Source organism: Schistocerca serialis, chromosome 2 (assembly GCF_023864345.2).
Source record: "Schistocerca serialis cubense isolate TAMUIC-IGC-003099 chromosome 2, iqSchSeri2.2, whole genome shotgun sequence".
Classification (NCBI taxonomy): Eukaryota; Metazoa; Arthropoda; class Insecta; order Orthoptera; family Acrididae; genus Schistocerca; species Schistocerca serialis.
In genome coordinates, this window is record NC_064639.1 from 130,862,322 (window position 1) to 130,887,346 (window position 25,025).

The following is a 25,025-nucleotide window of genomic DNA, read 5'->3' on the forward strand; positions in this document are numbered from 1 at the left end:
CTCACTGAACAGAATACACTTTTTTAGGAAGTAAATTGTAAAAGATTGTAGTTTCATACGCACTAAAAATGACTCTGGGCTCATAACTCTGTATATATCATTTCTTCCACTTATTTATGATGTTCTTTTACTAGGATCTAATAGTCATTTGACACAATGAAATTTTCAATACTGATCTTCAGGACAATTAACAATGCTCACTTGTTTTTGAGAATGCAGCACAACTAAGATGATGCCAAATTCTACCTTAATTGTTTTTGAGAATGCAGCACAACAAAGATGATGCCAAATCCTACCTTAATTGTTTTTGAGAATGCAGCACAACAAAGGTGACGCCAAATTCTACCTTTTTGCCATTTCAGAAAGTTTATGTTGTGACTGTCTTTGACATCGTGGATGAACTCAGCTTTTGCTGAATCATAAGATTTCTGCATTTATAGGCCATAACTCAACAAAAGTAAAACTAATAAATTTGACAATAACAAAGACAACACTTCACATTTCATGCTTCTAAGTTCTTAGCTCTGAGATTGTGAACACACACACACACACACACACACACACACACACACACACACACACACACATGGTGCCGGCTAGACTGACAGTGCCAATGATTTTGTTGGAGATGGACTGGTTGTGGTAGGGGTAGTGTCAGGTGGGAAGACTAGAGGGAGAGGGATGCAGGAGGCAGGGAGTGGGACTGGGTGTGGATGGCTAGTGGCTACGAGGGAGGTGGCTGGTTTGCCAGGCAGGAATGCAAGACGGAAGGATAGCAGGTATACGGACTGGCACAACTGTAGCAATCAGTGGGAAGCGGCACACACTGAAACACTGAAGGCAATGCAGGGATGTCACTAGGGAGAGGGTGGCAGGACGGAGGAAACTGATGGGTGGAGGGTATGGGAACATCGTGTTTTCTGAGATTGAGGCCACAATGGTTACGGGATCCTTACAGCGGATAACTCCCATCTGCGCAGTTCAGAGAAGCTAGTGGTGGAGGGAAGGATCCAGAGTTGCGAAGCAGCCACTGAATTGAGCATGCTGTGCGCAGTTGCATGTTGTGCCACCAGTTGGTCACCTTTGTTCTTGACAACGGCTTGGCAGGGGCCTTTCATCCTGATGGACAGCAACGGAGGTATATGGCATTGCTGCTTTCGTATGTGGCCTGGCCTCTGATGGAGTAGGATAATCCTGCAGCAGGACTGGAGTAGAGGTAATGGGTGGATGGATCGGACAGGTCTTGCAGCTTGGTCTGCCATAGGGATATGATCCCTGTGGCATGGGACTGGGCATAGGGATGGACAAGGTTGTTGTGTAGGATGGGTGGACAACAGAACACAACTTTAGGAAGGGTGGGAAGGACCCTAGGTAGGATGTCTCTCATTCTGGGACAAGATGAGAGTCAATCAAAGCCCTGGCACAGGATATGGTTTGGTTGTTCAAGCCCAGGTGACATTGGGTGATAAGGGTAACGCTCCTTTGTAGCTGATTCTTGGGGATGGTGAGAGGATTGAGGTTGTGTGAGAATATGGCATGGGAAATCTGTTTGTGGACTAGGTTTCGGGGGTACTGCCTGTTTGTGAAGACCTTTGAGGCCTTCAGCATACTGGGCAAGAGAGTTCTTGTCCCTGCAGGTGGCTAGGCTGTTTGAGAGGGATTTTTTGGTGCAGAAGGGATGGAAGATATCAAAATGCAGGGACTGTTGGTGGATATTAGCTTTAATGTGGCCAGAGGTGTGGCTAGAGCCATCAGTGAGGTAGAGGTCGATGTACAGGAAGATGGTTCATTGGGTTGAGGAGGACCAGGTGAAGCAGATGGGAGAAAAGTTGTTGCGGTTGTGAGAGTCTGTGGATAGTGTGTCTTGGCCCTCAGTCCAGATCATGGAAATATTATCAATGAACCTGAAGCATACTAGGGGTTGGGACTTTTGGGAGGCTAAGGTTTGCTCTAGATGGTCCACAAACAGGTTGGCATAGGAAGGTGTCACATGTGCACCACGGCTGTTGGTATTTGTTAGTAAACTTTCCCTTCAAAGGAAAATTAGGTTTCGATCAGGATGTAGTTGGTAAGGTGTGTAAGAAATGTGGTGGTAGGCTTGGAGACTGAAGAACATTGGGAGAGGTAGTGTTCAATAGCAGCAAGGTCATGAGGGATGTTTGGGTATAGGGAGGTGGCATCAACAGTAACGAGTAGATATCCAGGAGGTAAAGGGATGAGATGGTGGAAAGTCAGTGAAGGAAGCGGTTAGTATTTTTGATGTATGAGGCTAGGTTTCAGGCAATTGGTTGGAGGTGTTGTATACCAAGAGTGGAAATTCTTCAAGTGGGTGCACAATTGCCAGCTACAATGGGGTACCCAGGATTGTTGGGTTTGTGAAATTTGGAGAGCATGTAGAAGGTGGGTGTGCGTGGTGTTGTTGGAGTGAAGAGGGAGATGGACTCTGGTGAGTGGCTCTGGGGCCCTATTCTGTATCATTCATACCGATTGGTGCAGTAGGTTTGTCTCGGTAGTGATGTCATTTTCGGTTCTTTATCGAAATCTCCTATTCTGTAAGCTTTTGAGACCTGTTACCAAATAGTCCACACACCGATTTTACGACAATTGTACCGAAAGCTTTTGGATTTCAGTGTGGCCCTGTCGATCGGTGAACTGTGGTTTATGTACACCTATAATTTGTTATTTTAAACATATTTAGCAGTTTTACCTTTGGATTTAGTCATTGTGTTACATAAGAATCACCAGAGGACGCATCCGGGTGGAAAGTGAGTTCATAATAGACTATTTTCCTCTGTTAGAAATATGGTTAGGTTAGGTTGGTACTGTGAATGATTACATCAAAGAAAAAACATTTTCGGTCTATATTCTCTCAAAATACTTGTTATTTTTATGCAACTATGAGTTTAAAGATCATTAAATATCAAGACATTGGCTCTGCTTACGTATATTACACATGAGTGTGAACTGACGTTACTAGTGACTTTGTGTATTTTTTCCCGCAAATGGTTTAGTTAGTAATTATCGAAACGTGTTTACAACTTTCAAGTAACAATGGAAAGCAATTACGTGAAGCCTGATATTGGAAACCTTCCAAACTATCAAGCATTTATGACTTACGCAGCACCGTTTAGCAACAAAGTCAGCCTACGTTCCTCTACGCAATAGTACAGGAATTGAGCACTATATTTCTGTTGTTCGGCATGGCAAAGTGGTTAGCGTGTGGGAATGCGATACGAAAGGACTTGGGTTCACACATCGGTGGATGAAAAAAAAAAATTTTTTTTTCCTCTTCATATATGCAACACATTCTAAGACATTGTTATTCGTGTAACTTAAGATTTTTGTGCAATATTTGTTATTACTTACATGTAAGAGCGCACTTCCTCAGTAATGATTTCGTGATTTTTATGTGTTTAAAAAATGAAATATGAAATTGCTGTGAGTGAAACAACCGACAGTGACCTTTAGATTTTGTCTTGTCTGAAATAATTCACTATTTTTTCTGAATATATAGCGATTTCTGAGTATGCAGTTAGACAGGAATCTAAGAGCACAATTTAAATTACTGGGAATGTAACTAGCAGCAGTCATCTTCATAATCTTGCTTGCCACAAGTATTTATCTGCGATCGAATCCTCAACAACAGTAGACAGAGATGAAACATCTCCGCTGTAATATTTTTAGACTGTAGCACCACATACAAAACATTTTCATTCATGAGATGCATGTTATAAACTTCGATGATCTGCAGGAGCTCTCAAAAATGCGTTTTTTCAATTTTGTTTTTAAGACCCAAATCATTGATGTATCATATAGGGAAGTGGGCTACTTAATCATTTGGATCTCTAGGAGCGAGTTATAACCATATTCTGTTTATCTTCTTATTCCTTGAAACTCTGAGAATCAATTTTTCGGGTGTTTTATAAATGTATTAGTACAATGTGGTACTACACACTATTCCTAACCCATTTTCTGAAACGTAAAATCCAAAATACGATGTCAGTGTGAATGAGAATAAGATGACATAATGTGCCATTTACGACAATCTGCAGAATACAGTCAAATACACTATCGTTATTATGCATGCATAGAAACATGCGGTCAGGGAAACTGTAAAACTTTCTATGCACTTCAGCTGAGAATCATGGAAATGGATATACTGCACCTGATACTGTTAAGGAGAAGGCAAGAGCGATGAAGGCAAGCACGTCAACTCGATGGAATGCGGCATCATGCGTTATGGCAACATAAACACAATTTTCGATACTTCGAAGAATAGCGTGCCTGTGTCGTCTACTAGCCACTTTGTGTTCATGGTGCTGTGCACGCTGCAGTGCGCATGCGCGGATCTGCGGCCACTTGCTTTTGATTCGCTTGTGCAAGGCGAACCGACAATAGCGCTTCAGTTCTCTAGACCCGAACAGTACCGCTTCCGAAATGCATACTGAATAATGCAGGGGCTCTAATTTGAGCACCGAAACGATCAGCACAATGGCAGAAAGATACAGAATAGGCACCCTGGGAAGGGTCTACTGATTTCAGAAGGGATTGGAGGTTATGCCGGATTTCTGGAAAGCGATTACTCTGGCAGAACTTGTTGATGGAGGTGTCAGACTGTTGTGGTGTCTTTGTCTGCAAAAGGATGATTAGGTCTGGATCTGTTTTCAGGTTATGTGTGGCGTCTTTTCTTCTGCCAAAGGGTTAAGTGTTTTTAAGAAGGAATCTGGGGAAGGATGATGAGGACGAGTTGAACATAAGGAATTCCTGGCAGCTGACTAGGGAGTGGTTAGGAGGGGGGTCTCAATTGGATGGTGGTATGAACTGGCAGAGGCAGATGGTGGTATGAACTGGCAAAGGCAATGTTCATTGTTGGGATTAAGTTGGCTTTGGTTGAAGGAATTGGTGGCAAAGAAGTGTTTCCACTGTAGAGATCAGGAGGAAAGCAGGTCTTTGACAATTCCCAAATGGTTAAATTTGGGAGTGGCACTGAAGGTTAGGCATTTGGATAGGACTGGAACTCCTGTAGAGCTATGGTTTTTGGTGGAGAGGACAAAACAGTGTTTTGGAGTTGCTTGTGCTTGGGTTTTGTGGAGTGTTAGAAGGGAATTGTGGAGGATGTGCTAAAGTGAAGAGATCAGCTAGGCAGGGTCTGGGTGCTATGAGGGGTTGACAATTTCAGAGGTGTTGCACATGTGGTGAGGATTGCGCAATAATAGTATCTTGTGGAGGGAGTAGAGGTTGTTCTGGGATGTCTGTGGCATTGAGAGGTGTTTTTGCAGGAACAAGTTTGTGAGGGATAGGGACTGGTGGAGTCTTAAAAGGCGAGGGTCATTGTGAAAGGAGGGGTGGGATCCATAGAAGGGTATTTTTAACGTAAGGCCACTGATGGGGACTCCATGGTGTCAACAGCTTTAAAGGAACAGGTGCAGGTTTTAGCCAGGAAGGGATTCTTTCCTCAACTGGTGCACAAAGATGGAGCAGCAGTTCACTGGGGTAGAGAGGATGTTAGGACATGGGAAATGGCAGAGTGAAAAAGGAGAACTGGATAATAATAGCCTGAATGTTGGAAGAGATTTCAGATTGCAGCCAGTTGTCGTAAAGTCACTCCAGGATATTATGACTGGACACCTGCCAGTCATTTTCTGGCGAGCCATTGAAGACTGACGAAGACGTTCTCTGCTCTGTGTTGTATACTATCTATTGTCACACATGGGTCAGAGTCATGGAAACAGAAGGACCACACGCCTGGCAGCAGAGCTCTTGCTGTTGGAACTGCAAATATCAGCTGTCTTTGGCGCTGTCACTCATTGCAGTTATCAGAGTATTCTGGCATCTTTTTTAAGAGCAAATCTCAGGAGATAATGGGATTCCATGCATTTTCCAGCTGGTAGCCACTGACAGGGTTCATTAGATTTTCCAAGATGTGTATTTCAATGGATTCCTTTATCAAGGTGTCCCAAAAAGATGTTGCTGTAGCCAAAATTTATGTTTTGTCATACTCCATGGAATGTCTGTTGGAGATACAATGTTCTGCAATTGGAGACTTGCTGGGTTGCAGAGGGGCAACTGTAATGTTTGTGTTCTGTGCAATGTTCATCCACCATGTGTGTTATTTGTCTATATAGGCCATACCACACTGGCAAGGTATTTTGTAAATTCCTGCCTTCCGAAATAAAAAATTATCATTCACTGATCTCAACAGGTCCAAAATCTTAAGATGGTGGGTGGAAACTCACTTTCACCCAAAAATTACTAAGGATTCTTGCTATTTTGAAGGAAATATTTCCAACAAAGGGAAGAAAAGTTAGGTACTTTGCTGGTGCATTCTCATCTTTATCCACTTCTCGGTTCTTGGTTTTAGTTGAGAATGTCCTGTTAATTTGCCAGGTCGAGTTTCCATTGTCTCTGAACACTGTCCTTAAATGTGCAAGTTCTTTAGGCAAACTCTCTGCATCTGACACTGTATGACCTCTGTGTACAAGGGTTTTGTGGAGTCCTGCCCACTCGTCTCTTATAGAGTGCCTAAACGATGTTGCTTTCTCGGATAGCTATAGAACAACTCAAGCAAATCATATTAATGGTTTTTCTTAGAATATAGTAGATTGACAATACTTAACTTTGATTTACCATGTCATATTGTGAGCTATTGGCGACATGCAAAATCACAAGTAACAGCTCTTTTAGTGCTCTCTTCTAGTCCGCGTCTACCAGTGTCCGTCTTCTACCGGCCCAGGATGACAGAAGCGGCGCTTATATTCTCTTCGGCTAGAGGCTGCTCCTGTCATGGTGTGGTCCTAGTTAGCAAACTATTGGTTGACGTTGTCTCTGCTCTTGCATTCTTCATCTTCATGCCGGCACTTATCGTTATGTCGGAACAGGTTTTAAGCACACTCATGGTTTGAGATGGGCGATGGTAATCTGAAGAGTGCAAGTACAGATCGGTGTGAGTGGGCTTATGATAAACAGAATTTCCCAGAGAGACATCACTCTTCTCTGTAATCAAAACATCCAGGAATGAGAAATAACCATCGTTCTCCAATTCCATAGTAAATTGAATGTTCTCATGAATGGAGTTAAAATAATGTAAAAACTCCATTAACTTAGCTTCTCCGTGGGCCCATACGATGAAAGTATTGTAAGTCCACACTGTGAAAGTATCATCCATGTACCTCCAAAAACAGTAGGTTTAAGAACCGCTGATTCCTGTGCTCTTTCCTTAAAATCCTCCATGGAGCTGCCCATGGTGATGCTGTGAGTCTATCCAAAATATTCTTGGTTCAGTATAAAATATGAAAGCAAGGTGTTTGCCTAAATCATATGCTGGGGCATGAATGTTATTCCCTATAGGCAGTAAAGGAAGGTGGTCTTTGTGCACTTTAGGAAGACCATACAGTCTCTGTGGTATACAGCCATGTGGGCTTAACCACTTGATGGTCTCTGGAGGTAATGAGGAAGAATTCAGGAGTCTACACCACTTCCGTTGCACACATCCTATAGGATAATGATCATCTTCATGCTACAGGGTCATGATCAGTCTTCATGCTGTAGAGTCATGATCAATCTTCCTGTAGTACACAGTATCACTAAGTAGGCCATACATCTTCCCCAAATACACACTGCGACGTAACAAAATATTTGAGTTACCTCTGAAGCTTTCAGCACCACTATGTCCTGATCCTTTCTTCATAAATTATATTACTGCACTGAGGAGGAGCTTTCAAAAGAGCACGGCAAGTTTCCCTTCTTATTTCTTCGGTAGAATCCACAGGAAGGCTTTGTACAGCTTCTTCAACACCACTCACAAAATTTATCTGAGGTAGTGCACTACGTGTACGACAAAATTGAATCTTTTACCTAAACGCCAAAGACAGCTGATCTTTGCAATTCCACCAGTGAGAGCCCTTCCACCACGCAGTGTGATCCTTCTGTCAATGTGACTCTAACACATATGCAGCAATACTCTCAGCATGCTATACACGGCAGAATGGAGAATGTCTTCAACAGTCTCTGATGGCTCACCTGAAGATGACTGGCAGGTGTCCAGTCAAAATATTGTGGAGTGAAGTTTACAACAGCCAGCCACAATCCCCAAATCTCTTTGCCAGAAAAATTTTAAATTTCTCAACAATATAGTCTGATTTCATTGAGGGTAAAAGGTGGAAGAAATTGTGCTGGGAGCAATAGGATGGTTTTGTGGCATGAAAATATTTAAACCACACGTTAAGTTATTGACACATGCAGGGAAAAAAGAAAGAAAGACATAAAATTCTGACGGGAGGAATGTGTGGGAATGGATGGGTCAATTCGGAGGTTAGATGCACTGGTTGGTTGTTGGAAGGTGTTCATCACTGTGACCCACTGGATGGATGTCATGTAGAACATCATGCAGCCCAGTCATACCAGCTGCGACCAGTGCTACAGCATGTCACAAAAGTCATGTGCCATCATGTGGGTTGGAATGGGTGAAGTATATGTGTAACGAAGGCAGATGGGAAAATGTAGGACAAGATGTGGACAGACAATCAGAAAGACAAACAGGGTGTAGATTACTGTAATATACTGTTGTCACATGACAGAAAAGACATCTGAAACAGAAAGAAATCAGAAACTCACTTGGACATGGTAGAAACTGCGTAAAAGCTGAATTTTAATTTGTAGAATTTTTAATGGTTGTTCCTTAAAAGTGGACTTTCTCTTAAAGCACAGTTCTTATGGGAGTTTCACCAGGACCAACAGAAATATTTGTTAAAATCAGGATTTCCTTAAAAGCAATTTGTTAGTTCCTGGTTCTACTGTATTTATTTCTGATTTCAGACTACTTTCTCTTAAAAGTACAGTGCATATGTTGATACCTTAATGAGTACATTAAGGGTAATTATGGAACCTTACCCTGTATTCTTCAGTTACCAATTGCTAAGTTTAATTTTTTTGTTCTGACAGCAATAACAAATGTTACCTACCTTAACCACTACATGTTACCTGTGCACTACTCATAACTCGCAATTTGGTGCTCTGACGGGTGTTTCTGTAACCTAAAATATGCCACATAAACAGTGCTATCTAAGCAGCTGTTTCCAAAAATATAGAGCATGGCTGACCTATATTGGTAACTGCAGTCTTCTACCTGATAGTGTGAGTCAAGAAATCTGGTTCCAAGATTGTCACAGTATCAACAAAGGCTCTGACTTAGGCCTTCCACCTCGTTCCAAAGCAGAGGACCACGATCACTTATCAGTAGGGTGATATTATAAACCATGTATTGTGCTTTTACCCCAGTAACACGGCTATAAGTCTTCATCCCTTGGGGTGATACATACCACTCTAGAGAACTGATGTGTATCATAATGCCTTCTTACTCAAATGATACTAGCAACTAGAAATTATAAAATAACATGTCAAATGTGAAGGTACAGATATTGTGCAGGGGTTTTATTTTTATTTTACACTTGGTGAGCTACATCAAAAGATGAAGTGCTTCTTCACCATGGGACAGGGATCACAGAGATTTTTCAAGAAGAAATATCTGCCCAGATGCACATATACATATTCCTTGGATCGAAGACCTGCCCTGGAGATGCACAGACTTCCAAAGCATGTTTATATTAGCAAAGAACTTTCGTCAGATTACTTTATTCAAGATAGGGAATGTTGATGGAGGTCAAGTAATACAGTTCATGTATGTATCAATGAAAAGAATATATGGACTGTTCACTCAAAAGTAATATTGAAATTTATTAATAGTACTATGGTGAATCAATAAGAACAAAGTCGGAGAAGCAGTCCAAGACAGAGCTCCTAAAGATCTTTTCATGAATGTGACATTACATTCCAAATTTCCTTTTCTGCTGACATAAGTCATAACTTGCAAGCACTGGTTTGAACAGCTGCTACAGCCACTTCTTCATCTGAAACCAGTCCCCCCACCCAAAACAAGTCCATCAAGGATTTCCTTCCCAACCTACCTGCTATTTCCCTACTGGGCTCCATCATCCACCACACATTAGAACAACAGGGTGTATACGGGGACAAGAAAGAAAAATTCCCGGATTTTTCCCGGATATCCCATTTAAAAAATATGTTTTTTCCCGGGCGAAAATACACTTTTTCCATGCTCAGTAACAGTAGGTTTTCTGTAGATTTTCCCTCAGAACGGTAAAACTTATCAATACTTTGAATGGCTAACGTTTTATACACTCACATAACACTTCCCGGGGAAAAAAAAATAAAAAAAATAAAGAAAAGACGGGGGAGAGAAGTTTTGGAAAGACTTTTAATGAAAAAAAGGAGAGACGTTTTGGAAAGACCTTTGATTTGCAGCAACATATGCGGTGCATATTTTCGTATTAAGAAAATATAAATTCGAATTGCACCAAACACAGTGCATTAGTTTCCAGAGCGTTGAAACCGAGGTTGCGATGTCCTTTTGTAAGCCAATCATATCTCACGTGATCTCGGCAGCTGATGACAGCAGATATTCAGAGCATAGGACATGTGTTACAGTCAGCCAATAGCAAGATAACTGGTTACGTAGCGCGAAGTCACAAAGAGGAAAAGTTAACAGTTTACATTAATGTACATAGTACAGCTACAAGAAAAGCTAAGCTTTAACATATAATATTGATCTCTAAGATTAACAAGCTACAACAGAAGCTAAGCTTTTAATTGTAATATTGATCGTTTTTTGCGTGTGTTATACTTTAAGATACATCACACAAATGTGACAGTAAATTTAAAATTATGACATAAATGTCTGGGCTCGAAATTCTTGTTAAGTGGCTGGTCCTCAAACTGTTCAGTTTTAAACGCTCTGTGATTTAGAAATCCATCCCACTTTCTCACATGTAACATAATTCATCTTGTGTAAAAAGAAATTTACTTTGAAAGTAACGCTTTTCGAACCACAGGGCGCCGCACAAGAAAGTCTTAAATGAAAAGTGCTCCAATAAAAACGAGTGTAAAAGTGTGAATAACTGCAAGATTTGTGACAAAAAGGTGATGAAAGCTATTCGGTGTAGTAGCTGTCTGCGTTGGTTCCACGAGAAATGCTCGAAAACAAGCATAAAATTCGTAACAGACGAATATTCATGGTCTTGTCCTAAATTGTTAGTAACGTGTGTGAAAGCAAATTTAGAGACGTTATCAAAGAAAAGGGCGAAATAATCAGAGTATTTATTTATTTATTTATTCCATGTGATCTGGTGGCACACAGTGTGTTGCAGATGTCAGAAAATATTATTTAACATTGTTAACATATATTAACATAGGCCTATAGTATCCTAATGTATTATATTGCTCAATGTTTTCAATTTAACACAAACAGCAAGATTACTGTTCTAAGTATTCATTTACAGAGTAAAAACAGTGACACAACAAATATGACTTCACGGCTTTGCTAAATTTTATGTTGTCTTCGATGGACTTAATACTAGTGGGAAGACTGTTGAACAGTTGGAGGCCCATGTGGAAAGCTCCCTTTTTACACAGTTGAGTGTTTGTACGTATAATATGCAGGTTTGCGTTTTTCCTGGTGTTGTGTTCATGTATTTCATTATTTTTTACGGCTCTGGGGTCAGTTGGCACTATGTGGTTTCTGAAAAATTTTAGAGTCTCAAGAATGTAGAGGCAAGGCAGTGTAAGGATTTCCAACTTTCTGAAGATGGGTTTGCAGGAGTCTCTGGGTTTGCTCCCAGTAATAATCCTCATTGCTCTCTTCTGGATTCTGAATGTGCTCAGAGCAGTTGGAGAATTTTCCCAGAATATTACACCATATTTTAGGTGGGCTTGTATGTAAGCGCAGTACACACTGGTTAATGTTTTCAGGCTAGCACATGTTTTCAGTACACTCAATGCATAACAGCCAGTACAGATGCTGGCATTTACCTTTCCCGTATGTGTATTCCATTTCAGGTTTTCTTGAACCCACAGACCCAGGAATTTGAAAACAGTGTCGGTATCTATTGACTGGCTATTTACAGTGACAAATGGCTGAGAGGAATTTGCATTTTGTGTTGTGTGAAAGTTCATGGATGCTGTCTTTTTGGTGTTGATAGTTAATCTGTTGATTTTAGTCCAGTTGCTGAGTTGTTCAGTGGCCAAGTTCACAGCTTTTTGCACAGCCTCCGTATTCTCCCCTTTGAGGAGTACAGTTGTGTCATCAGCAAATATTATTGTTTTGTTTGCATCAACATTCAGGCTCAAGTCATTGATATATAGGAGGAAAAGTAGGGGTCCCAATACTGAGCCCTGTGGAACACCTTGCTTTACAGTTTTATTACTTGATAGTATTTCGGTTATTGAGTTGCTTTGTCTATTAGTATATTTCATGCTGACTCTCTGCATCCAATTGGTTGTTTGCAATTCCTCTGATAGCATAGTGTTCTAATTTTTCCAGTAATATTTTGTGGTCAACAGTGTCAAAAGCCTTTGACAGATCCAGAAATATGCCTGTTATGGGTTGTTTTCTATCTAACAGTTCTAATAGCGTATTTATGCAATCATATACTGCCGTTTCAGTAGATTTGTTGCTTCTGAACCCATGTTGAGCTAAACTTAGTAAATCTTTTTTTTTCCAATGAAGTCCATCATTTTTTTGTGCATTATTTTTTCAAAAACTTTAGAAAAGCAGGATGAGATAGAGATAGGCCTGTAGTTATTCATATCTTTGTTATCACCTATTTTGAAGACAGGAATTACTTTAGAAAGTTTCAGGGCGTCAGGGAAGATACCTGCCTGGAAAGAACAGTCACAGAGGTGAGTTAATGGTTCAGCAATTGTGTGTTCACAATTTTTGATTACAGCTGCTGGGATACCATCAATTCCAGCTGAATATGAATTTTTTAACTCTCTGAGGGCTTTTGCAACATCATTTTCAGTGACTTTGGTAATGAAAATTGACTCTGCGCATATGTGATATTTTTGGTTTGCTGGTTGGTAATTTGTGTTAGGAATATTTTGGACCAATTTTTCAGCTATGCTCGTAAAGAAATTGTTGAAGCAGTTCACCACAACTTCAGGATTAGATATAGATTCATTGTTGAGTTTGATTTCTATGTTCGTGTGTGAAGCTTTCATTTCCCCTCTTTCCCTTTTTATGATATTCCACATTGCTTTTACTTTATTGCTGGATTTGTCAATGTACTCATCATTCTGCATTCTTTTTGTTTGTCTTATCACTCTTCTTAGGATACATGTGTAGTTTTTATAGTATTCTGTTAGTTGAGGGGAGTCACTACTATGTTTACATAACATGTGGAGTATTCTTTTATGTTTGCAAGAGATTTTTATAGCTGGTGTAATCCAACTCTTGTTTCTATTATTATTATTATTTATTCTTACTGGTTTTTGTGGAAAGGCCTCTTCAAAGTGGTGGATCATTTTGTCAAGAAACATGTTGAATTTCATGTTGACATCATTGGCTGTGTACATCTCTGTCCACTTTTCTTTACTAAGGAGGGCATTTAGCTTGTTCAAGTTCTCTTGGGTGAAAAACCTCCGTAAAGTTTTAGGTGGGACTGGGTTTGAGGTATCTTTGCTAACATCGACCTTTAGAATGACAGCTTGGTGGTCGCTGAATCCTGCATTGTATACTTCTAGAGTTGGGTTAAGTTTATTTCTATTTGCAAAAGTAATATGTTTGATCTAAATAAAAAATATACTGCTCTGAAGGACAAATATACGCTTTAGGAACAGAAAACGCGCGTCTCTCCATCGGCAGAGGTTAATATTACATACGATGTAAACAAAACGGAGATGGTGATTACATCTACTAAGTGCATCTCAACAAAAGAAGTCATTCGCAATCACAAGGAATCCACAAAAGACATTTCAAATCCGTGCAATATCGGGTTTTTAAAAGGAAATGCTATTTGTACAACGAACAACTTCTCACCGACAGAAAGACGATTAGTGAAAAAGGTGAAACGCTTTGGCGACAGCCATGCACGCAACAAAAGGGAATTATTGATAAACAATGTAAATGACAGTGTGCGTGTTTCTAGTATTGTAAAACCTGGAGCAGATTTTGACTACGTAACTGCAAGTGTTAAGGAGGAATGTTCTGATTTCACAACACTTGATTGTGTTGTCCTTATAGGAGGTGCTAATAACGTCTACAGAAACAAAGCTAGTGCTTTCATTCAAAAATTGATCACAGTACTGTGGATCCTGCATTCCACCAATGTAATTGCAACAATGCTGCCGCTATGACATGACTTACCAGACTGATCAGGCGTAAACAACAAAATTAGACATACTAATTCGAAACTAAAAAGCCTATGTTCAAAATTTGCAAATGTTAAGTTGTTAGACGTTAGCAATTACAAAAGAAATTGTTTTACATGGCATGGTATGCATCTTAACAAATGTGGCAAAAGGGTGCTTGCATCTGATACAAGAAGGAGCCTCGACGAGATAGCTATCGTTAGTGAAAGGAAAAATAAATGTGTAATTGTCCTAGGTGCTCCTCCTCAGGGAAACTAATAGATTGGACCTATTCCCATGGAATTTGGTCCAAAAATAACAAAATATCGCCAAAATGCAACATAGGAACACAGTCTCCCTAAAACTCAGAGTCAGCTTTCGTTATATATAATCAAAATATATAGTCAATAAATAACAAACAGTTAGAAGTTGAAGTCTGCCTTTCATATTGCAATATAAAAATTGATGTTATCTGTTTTACAGAGCATTGGCTGAAAAATGAAAACTTGCAATTTTTTAACTTTCCAAATTATACAGTTGGGAACAGTTTCTGCAGATCAAACAGCGGGGGGATGGAGGGGGGGGGGGGACTGTGTAATACTTGTCAGGAAGGGTACAGTATTCTCCATGTGCGACAATACTAATCACTTAAATATAGAAAAACATTTGGAACACTGTGCAACAGAAATTAAGCAGCCTAATGTAATAACAGTCTGTATTTACCGTTCACCTGATGGCGACATAAGCTAGTTTCTGAACAGGCTTGAAAGTATCATGTACTATTACAAAGCCAAAGGTAAGGAAATTATATTGTGTGGTGATTTTAACATAAATTTCGCTAACATTTCGTGTACAGTGAGTGACGTCATAAACCTCTTAGCAACTTTCAATGTCCAAAACATTGTAAATGATCCAACCAGAATAACACGTAATTCAAGCAGCCGTATAGAAGCAATATTCCTGGACTGTGAATCTCTTCCATTTACTAATGTCTTGAATTGGGCCAATGGACTCTCTGACCATCAGGGTATCTTGTTATGGCTTAATTTAGGGCAAACTAAAGACAAGTCATCATCTACTTTCATCATAAGACGGTACATCAAAGACCCTAGCAATATTAGAATGTTTAAAAATCTACTTTAGTCTCTGTCATGGGACATTGTTTACAAGGAAGATAATAAGGATACGAAAACTTCAGTATTCCTTGACACACTGGGTCATCATTTCAATATGGCCTTTCCATTAAAACAAATCAAAGTACAACATTCAGCCAGAAAAACTGATAACAGGTGGATCACGAAGGGTATAAGAATATCATGTAAGACTAAGAGATCACTCTATGAGCAGAGCATTAAAACAGATGATACAAATTTCCACTATTATTTCAAATATTACAAGAAGATACTTCGTAAAGTAATATCTGAAGCAAAACGACTAGCAAATAAAGCATACATAAATGAGTCTAATAACAAATGTACAGCAATGTGGGATATTATCAGAAAAACTTTAAGAACTGACATCAAACAAAAAACACCGGAATATCTTCAGCGCAATGCCCAACAAATAACGGACATCAGACATATCTGAGATACATTTAAAAAACACTTTTCAGGAACAGCTAACAGCCTATCATCTGGTCGCTCTTCACCAACAAAATCCTATCTTCAAAAATGTATAAGATCTGATAAATCAATTTTTCTAATACCTGCAACTTTGAAAGAGATTCTCCTAACTATTAGGATTATGAAAAGTTCCCTCTCATCTGGCCTTGATGGTCTACCTGCCTATGTAATAAAACAGGTTGCCAATGAAATAATACAACCACTCTGATAAATCAATTTTTCTAATACCTGCAACTTTGAAAGAGATTCTCCTAACTATTAGGATTATGAAAAGTTCCCTCTCATCTGGCCTTGATGGTCTACCTGCCTATGTAATAAAACAGGTTGCCAATGAAATAATACAACCACTCTGCAACATAATCAACTGCTCAATGAATACTGGCATTTTCCCTCAAACTCTCAAAACCTCCAAGATAGTTCTGTTACACAAGAAAGGGGACAAACATGAAGTCAACAACTACCGACCCATATCCCTTCTCCCAACTGTGTCCAAAATAATGGAAAAAATTGTATATACCTGTATAATGTCCTTTCTTGTAAACAACTCCCTACTAACAGCACAGCAGTTTGGTTTTCATAACAATAAATCAATCAATGAGGCTCTCTTTTCGTTTACTGATGAGATAATAGAAGCATTTAATGAAAAACATTACCAGTATGCTTCTGGACTTTTTATTGATCTGACAAAAGCTTTTGATCTAGTCAACCACACATTACTACTCCGCAAACTGGATGCATATGGTATAAGAGGAGTCTGTAATGACTGGTTCCAGTCATATCTATCAAACAGAGGGCATCTGGTAGAAGTAGCAACAAATGACGCAAGAAGAGCCCATTCAGATATAATACCAATCACATCAGGAGTCCCACAGGGTTCAACCTTAGGCCACATCCTCTTCCTTATCTTTATTAATGACCTCCCAGAACACCTACCCTCAACAGTACCTGTGTTATTCGCTGATGATACAAACCTCCTCTCTTGCAACATTTCTCCACACCAGGTGAGAGCTGACCAAGTTGACAGCAGTGAAAGGCTTCTATACTGGCCCTATGAGAACAAACTCCCACTTAATATGGAAAAAATGACTTATATGGTCTTCTGCCCATCAAACAACCATACAACACATATGGAACCACTAATTATGGGCAATAAAGTTATTGAACAAGTCAGTGAGACTAAATTCTTAGGTCTCTGGATCGATAACAAACTGCAGTGGAATATCCACAGAGAGAAACTACTGTGTAAATTGAGTAGCCTGTGCTATGCCTTCAGAATTCTTAGCCAAAGCTGTGATGTGACCACCATTAAAACTGTATACTTTGCACTAGTTAACTCAGTCCTCTCATATGACATTCCATTCTGGGGGCAATAAATAGGAAAATATTTGTTATGCAAAAGCGAATTGTCAAGGTCATGTTAAGAGTGCCACCGCACACACCTACCAAACCAATCTTTAAAGAACTCGGAATATTACCTGTACCATGTATATACATCCTAGAGACTGTTTCATTTGTCAGTAAGAATCTTCACCTCTTCAAAACAAATAATGACATTCATGATCATGACACCCGCAGTATAAGCAACATTCATCTAATCAGAGACTCAGTAAATGCCATGATGGTGTGAGGATCATAGGCAGCATACTTTATAATAAATTACCTTGCTCAGTCAAGAATAATAAAAACTCTTTCAGGAAGAAAGTTAACAGTATACTGTTCCAGCATTGTTTTTATTCTGTTGCTGAATTTATGGAGACCAATTTATGTCACGTGTAGCTTTAATTTAGTCTGATATGTCAATCTTGAATGACTGTAATGTAGATATGTATTTTATGTATTCTGTCATATAGTCAATGTAAGAAAAAGTATTATGCTTCAACGATTCATTGCTGTAACTTGTATCCCATGTCATGAACATGATTTAGTGGATAAATAAAATAAAAAAATAAAAAATACTATCCGGAGACTGTTAGAAATAGATTTGATATACCAGTTGCCAGAGAGTGCCAGAAAACAGGCAATATTGCGCGTGCGCAGCTGCAGTGGCGTAGGAAGTCCGCATGTTTGTTTGTATAAAGCACTAAGAGAGCTTACATTACACCGTAAAAGAAACAGGGCATCAGAGGATATTCCCAAGAGCATCGGAATTTCGTAAACCATACTAAAATGCATAATTCGGCTTGAAGTGCACATTGTTTTTTTTCCAGATTCACAATTAAGTAGGTCCCACCTAATATTAAGGTTTTCAGTGTGGTTTTTGGGATGTAAATTTTATTGGAGTACCAGTACTCTATACTCTCACTTTTGGTTCTTTATTATGGCTTAATGCCATACATGGCAGAAGATGATAACGTGCACTTGAAATTCAGCGAACAGTTGGAACTAGTCAACACTGTGGAATGAAACACTTCGTTTCAAATAAAATGATTGCCTCAGCAGAAAGATTAATAAAATCAAATTTCTTTAGCAAACTTGCAAAAATAACTTCATTGTTCTGCAAGGCGATTAATGTTTAACTGCTATTAAATTGGAAATAAAATAAAAACAGAAAACTGAAACAAATAACACATTTTTGCCCTTCATAATTATGCGAATGTATTCACCTGATAGCTCCCGGCCACAGAAATCCGTTTTGTTTTCATTTGATGTGGGAGCTGTAAACGGAGAGAAGCAGCCAAATCACGTAATTTAAACACGGGTCACATGGAGACTAACCCCCTCCCGACTGCAACTCAGACAACTCTGCGCATGCACGAATCTGGTAGCTAGGGCACGCGAGAAAAATTTTTTCTCGTTTACATCTGGCTGCTTGCTGCTACTGCCGATACAGCTAACAGCCACACTTCAAATAGTGGGAAGTGGGAAAAGGTACTGCTCATACGCGAGTCAACTGCGCACGCACATCAACCCGCTTGCAACTGTTCAAACTAACGTAATGTGAACAGTTGTGACATCATGCTCATAGCATGGAATTTATTGTTACGAAGAATTACATAGTCTTCACCCTATGGCCTTTGACATATTTTTGCTATTTGCAGACACTTATGCGTGGACGGTGTTTTGTTGTTATAAATTGCACATTTTCTTTGCCACTAAAATTTTTTTTCCCTCTCATTTATATTTTACTGCTGCAGTATCATTCTCCACTAGCAGGATACAGTAACATTTTTTGCTAGAGAATCAATTCTTACCAGTCAAAATTACAAAAATTTAACTGAAACATAAAACAATGAAAAATTCCCGGAATTCCGAAAAATTCCCAGGTTCTTCCCGAATTTCCCGATTGTCCCGGGTCATATACACCCTGAACAATAACAAGCAATGCCACACCTTGCAGGAAGATTGACCTATTCCGAACAGGTGATATAACTCATGTCAGCTTAGCTTTTTTTTTTTCAACACTGGGCTTTCCTCATATCCGTTGTTACAGGGAACACTTATAATATTGTTTTATGCACTGAGCACAGTAGCAGAGTGCTATATGCTAAGGCACTACACTTGTATTCAGGAGGATGTCATTTGAAATTCCCATCTAACCATCCACATTTAGTTTTCAATGATTTCCCCAAATCGCTTAAGGAAAATGCCAGGATGGTTCCTTTGAGAGGTATCAATCAATTTCACTTCCCAGTCTGAGCTTTTGCTTCAAAACTAATAACATTATCATCAACGGAATGTTAAACCCTAATCTTCCTGTTTTCCTTTTCAGAATTTACTTACTAACAACATGGTGAATCACTTGGATATGTATAACAAACTGTAACAACAGCATTTTCACGGTTTTTTATTCTATTTAAAGTGGGTGTTACAGCACTAACTCAGTCACAATATGAAACAGAATGACCATGCAACTTATTAAAGTAAAACAATATTGAACTTACCTGTCACATGTAGATTGTGATGGTACTGCCTTGGAGCCCACTGGATTTTCCTGTGTATTTTGTGTTTTACTGCTAAATTAGATAAATAAAGCATTCATTAACACCATAAAAGAAAAAAAAATCACTAATGGCAAAATATCATATTAAAATAATTACCTATATTAGGGAAAGATATTTGTTACTCACCATATAACGGAGATATTGAGTCACAGATAGGCACAACAAAAAGACTCACAAAATAAGCTTTTGTCCAACAAGACCTTTGCCAAAAATAGACGAGACACACACACACACACACACACACACACACACACACATACACACAGCTGCCAGACACTGTGGTCATGATTGTGTCAGTTGCACTTGCGTAACTGTGTGTGTGTGTGTGTGTGTGTGTGTGTGTGTGTGCTCTATTTTTGACAAATGCCTCATTGGCCGTAAGGTTATTTTGTGACAGTCTTTTTGTTGTGCCTATCAGTGACTCAGCATCTCTGCTATATGATGAAAAGCAACTATCATTTTCATTATATTGTTAAAATAATTACCTGTCATATGCAGTCTGTGATAGAACAGATGAAGCCCTAGCAATCATGGAATTTTCCTGGCTACTTTGGACTTTACTGCTGAATTGTATGCATCAAGTGTTCACCAACCGCATAAAAAAACATAAAAGTTATGTCATAAATTGCATAAAAAACAAGTTCACAAACTACTATAAATTAAAAATTTATGGCTGGATTGCATGTTACAATTAGTTTTAATTCCACACATGCACACTGCCAACGATAATTTCAAAGAAATAAAAACATTTGTGTATTTAAGATCTCTCATATGTACTCTGCAATACAAAAAGTGAAACTTAAGAGTGTATAGAATTCTTCTGTACATTTCATATTTTATTCCTGAATCAAACATACCAAATATTTACTAAAATTACATAGACTTCTTTAATTCAACATGTAGTGATATGTTAATTTCAAAACTTGATCAAAGCAGAACTACATAATTCAGAAATCTAACCAAGCTGTACAAATATTTCAGTCACAAAGCATTCAATATATTTTTATAGGCTAATTTTTTGTATGTATGCAGAACATGCCTAATGATGAAATGGAATGCAAGTTTTAAAACTTAATTAACCCTCCAATAGGAGTGCCTTCTAGGCGGACAAGGGAGGTCGCACGTATCTCGCAGATACCACTTGTTGTTAATAAATTTTATGTCTTTTTAACCATTAAATTTTTATCATAAAAGCAATAATACGTATTATTCAGGGGTTACAAAAACAAAAGCAAGGCAAAAAAATTATTTAAAAATAAACTTATGTTTCAAAACACACCTTTTCTTCCCACAGCTTGTCAAGGTACTGACACTTACTTTCTGTGTACAAATGTCAAATTTATACAGGATTATGCTTGAAATTTTGGTTTCTCAATATACTAAAGTTATTTAGAAGTTGAAATCTATGCAAATATTTCTTGAATGACGTAAACAAAATATACCATCTATACATCTCACATTTGAAACAGGTGATTATTTAGATGCCGAAATACAATCATTGCAAATATTTCTTGAATGTTGTAAAATATACCATCTATATATCCCACATTTGAAACAAGTGATTATTTAGAAGCTGAAATACAATCATTGCAAACATTTCTTGAATGTGTAAGCAAATAAACTGTCCATATACTTCACATTTGAAACGGGTGATTCTCGTTTGCTTATTAACTAAACATTGCCTACATCTTTTCTTCAGAGGCTCCTGAGATAGATCTTCACCTCTTTTTGGTTGCTGTTGGTGTTCATCTTATGTTTGCGACACATTTGAAACTTTTGTACGGAGGTCTCCAGTTATCTGAGTACTTCTCCTTCTTACATGTTCATGCACAAGTCCATTCAAAAGATATCTGAGATATTTTCTTCTCTTGAGATTATTGCTGGTGTTTCCTTTCCAGATTATAAATGAATTTATGGCAGCAACATTGATCATAAAAAAAACACCACCAGAGGCCATCGCTTTGTGTTTCTAGCAATACTGAAAGACCGACAAAGTCTGTCGACAGTGTCAAAGCCTCCTTTTTGTGTGATTGTAAAAAGTTACAATTTTTGGTTTCTTGAGATCACCTGTTCCTTCATTGATTTTTCCATCGTTGTGAAGACTGGATATCAACAAAACATTCTTGTACTTTTTTGGCACATATGAGACAAGTGTTGCCTCTTTGCAAAAACCAAACAAACTGGAGTGGGGCTCTCGCTTTCTGGTCGCTCTGAATTCTAGAGGTATCCGAGGCTTATTTTTACGTAACGTGCCAACGTATGAAATTTTTTTTTTGTGCCAATTTCTTTACCAAGTTGTAATCTGTAAAACAATTGCTGCTAACCTTTTCACATAAGGTTGTTTATTGCTTACACTAAATGGACCTTTTGGTTGAGCTCCAGTGTATATTTCCATATCATATGTATAATACAGCTGAGAGGCGAGAAAAGCATAAATTGTTATGCCATATTTGCTTGGTTTTTTGACATATATCTTATGAAAATGCACCAACCTCGAAAAGCCTCGAGTTTTTCATTGATTGACATTTTCACCAAGTGAATAGAATTTTTGACAGTTCATAATGGATACTTCAAAAATAATTCTTATACGAGCTAGGAGGCCAGTTTTTCTTTGTTCTCCTTTGTTTCCACACCATCAAAATGAATAGATCGCATTAAAAACAGAAATCCTTTTGTACTCATGACAGTTACGAAGTCATCCATCCGCCATAAGTCGTCAAGATTCAGACGATTCACGCGGTACATCCCTGCGAGATAAAGCAGCCAGAATAAGGTTTTCATTTCCACTGTGTCTGTCTGTTGAGCGTCCCTTAGACAAGAATAGTTATCTTGTATTGTAAGAATAAATTTGTCTGTATTTTCTACAATACACTGAATCACTGTGTCAGAGATGACGCATTTCCATGAATCTAGAATATTAGTCACGTTTTTCGCAGTTCCGATTACTCCATGCAGATGAAGTAAAATATTTTGTTTACCTTGTCTTTGCCTGTTCCTTGGCCTTTTTTGCCATGACCAAACCTCATTTATTTTTTTATTTTTCCTTTGAACAGCTTGACATGTCAATTTGGTGCTCTCATCTTTGTCATTTTCAGAGCTGGACTGAGCACCCAGTTCCGTATCAGAATCTCCATCTCTTTCCGATACGTGCTCTTCTTCATCAGTGTTACTGTCCTCTATAAAACTGTTGTCCTGATCATCCTCATCGTCAGTATCACGCAGAATTGATTTTATCACAGCTTCAACATCCAAAGGACTGTTTAAATTATACATCTCTTTGTCCCCCATAGGACCTAAGAAATAAATATGTAACAAAACTGAATAAATAACATGATGCAAGCAAGCACTGAAGGTCGCACATCTCTGACACATATAATTTAGTTTACTTGCATTGTCGATTCGAGACACATGTAAATTCACCATGTACTGTTTAAATTATACATCTCTTTGTCCCCCATAGGACCTAAGAAATAAATATGTAACAAAACTGAATAAATAACATGATGCAAGCAAGCACTGAAGGTCCCACATCTCTGACACATATAATTTAGTTTACTTGCATTGTCGATTCGAGACACATGTAAATTCACCATGTGCACTACTTTAAATTACTAATAAGCATTAAACATTTAACAATAAATAGTGAGAAATGAAAAGTTAAAAGCTTACATGGGGGTCGTGTGTATTCCTCGGATATGAAACACACGTTACTAGCTTGCTGTTTACTATTGTGGGCAGGGGTCAGGACTGAAGTAAGGTGGGGTTGAAGAAGGAGGCTAGAACAAAGGGGGATTTCCTTCCCTCCCACTTTCCAAGAAAATGTAATGAACAATGTCACATCGTGTCTGACACATATGCAAGCCTGTCGGAAGGTTGTATAATCTGGAAAAAGATCTTATGCAGTATTAGTCAATTACAGTAGACCACATTATTCATGTCTATAAAAGGACGTTACTTTTGTACAGCCCAAAATGCTGTTACATGAAAGAGGTGATTGGTGAAAGAGGTGACTGTTGATCTGTTACGCAACAGTTTTTTATCCTCCCCCCTCCCGACACGTTCCAAGCATTCTTTAATAATAATATAAAAGAAATAAAAATAAAAAAAAATTAAAAAAAATTCCTGCCAGTTTCAGCTGACTTGTAGCAATGCAAGTGGCAATACTGTGTGAAACAAAAAGTATGTGTCACAAACACTTTACGAAAAGATAAAGGTAATTGAGAGGCACGTCAAATGGATAAACTCCCTGTGTGCAAATTAATGTTTGCTTCTCAAATGCAGTAAAACAAAAGTAACGGGAATAAGATATGGGATGGAGGGATGCAAGGGAACAGCCAAATGAAAAGAAAGGTGAGGACAAGGAAAATGAGGAAATTAACAGGGAAGAGTGGGAATGGTTTGTAAGTAAGTGTGCGACCAAGGAACTTACTTTTGTCTGAACTGACATACCAAAGTGAGGCTTAGAAAGTTGCAAAAGAGCTTAACAATAAGGAATTTAAGGCAACCATAAGATGGCTGGCCAGTTTCAAAGCTAGACAAAATGTCATGTGGAACTAAGTGCATGGGGAAGTTACGGATGTGCAGGAATGTACAGTAACAGAATGGAAGACAATACTGCACAACCTAATTGAGAATTATGACCCTACTTCAATGAAACACATCTGTTTATCGTGCACTCCCTTAAAAATCACTAGCAATCTGAGGTAAAAAGTGCATCACGGGAAAAAAGTACAAGGAAAGACTTACTACAACACAATGTGTAAATGGAGAAGCCACTGGTGACTGGTAAGGTGTCAGTAAGCTTCCAGTCACATGGCAAAATGAAAAAAGGCTTGTATGGTGAATAGTCTTGTGGAAAATTGGCCACGTTCTTTCGAATGTAAAATGAAGAAAAGAAATCACCAAGTTCTCCTTTTCCTAGGCAATCAAGTTACCAAACGTGAAACTGGCTTGGTTCCTACCAGGTTCAACCAGCTTCGCACGACCCCTGGACGAGGAGCTTACTACACATTCAATTTCCATTTAGGCAATTATTGATGCAATCTCTTTTTCTTAGTGATGAGAAGCTGAAAGTGCATTTGTTCTTGCATCATCAGTTTCTGTCAGTACGCAGTAAATAGGATTATCTTGGAAGTAAGGGAAACAAAGCCTGAAACTATCACCAAGAACTTCAACAAAGGGGGGTTTGGAGGTGATGAACAAGATGCTTCTGTACTCATCAAAGCTGAAGGAAATGTGGCAGCAATTGTTGAATTCATTAATA

General features: G+C 38.7%; 1 protein-coding gene across 1 annotated transcript in view; it reads right to left on the reverse strand.

Annotated features, from left to right (window-relative positions):
* LOC126455777 (uncharacterized) overlaps nucleotides 1–25,025 on the reverse strand; it is a 192,141-nt gene that overhangs the window by 124,694 nt on the left and 42,422 nt on the right. Inside the window, exons 4-5 of the mRNA XM_050091542.1 lie at nucleotides 20,248–20,325; nucleotides 19,703–19,774 (exon numbers count right to left, since the gene is read on the reverse strand). Of these exons, the coding sequence (XP_049947499.1) occupies nucleotides 19,703–19,774; nucleotides 20,248–20,325 (150 nt within the window). The remainder of the gene's footprint in view (nucleotides 1–19,702; nucleotides 19,775–20,247; nucleotides 20,326–25,025) is intronic.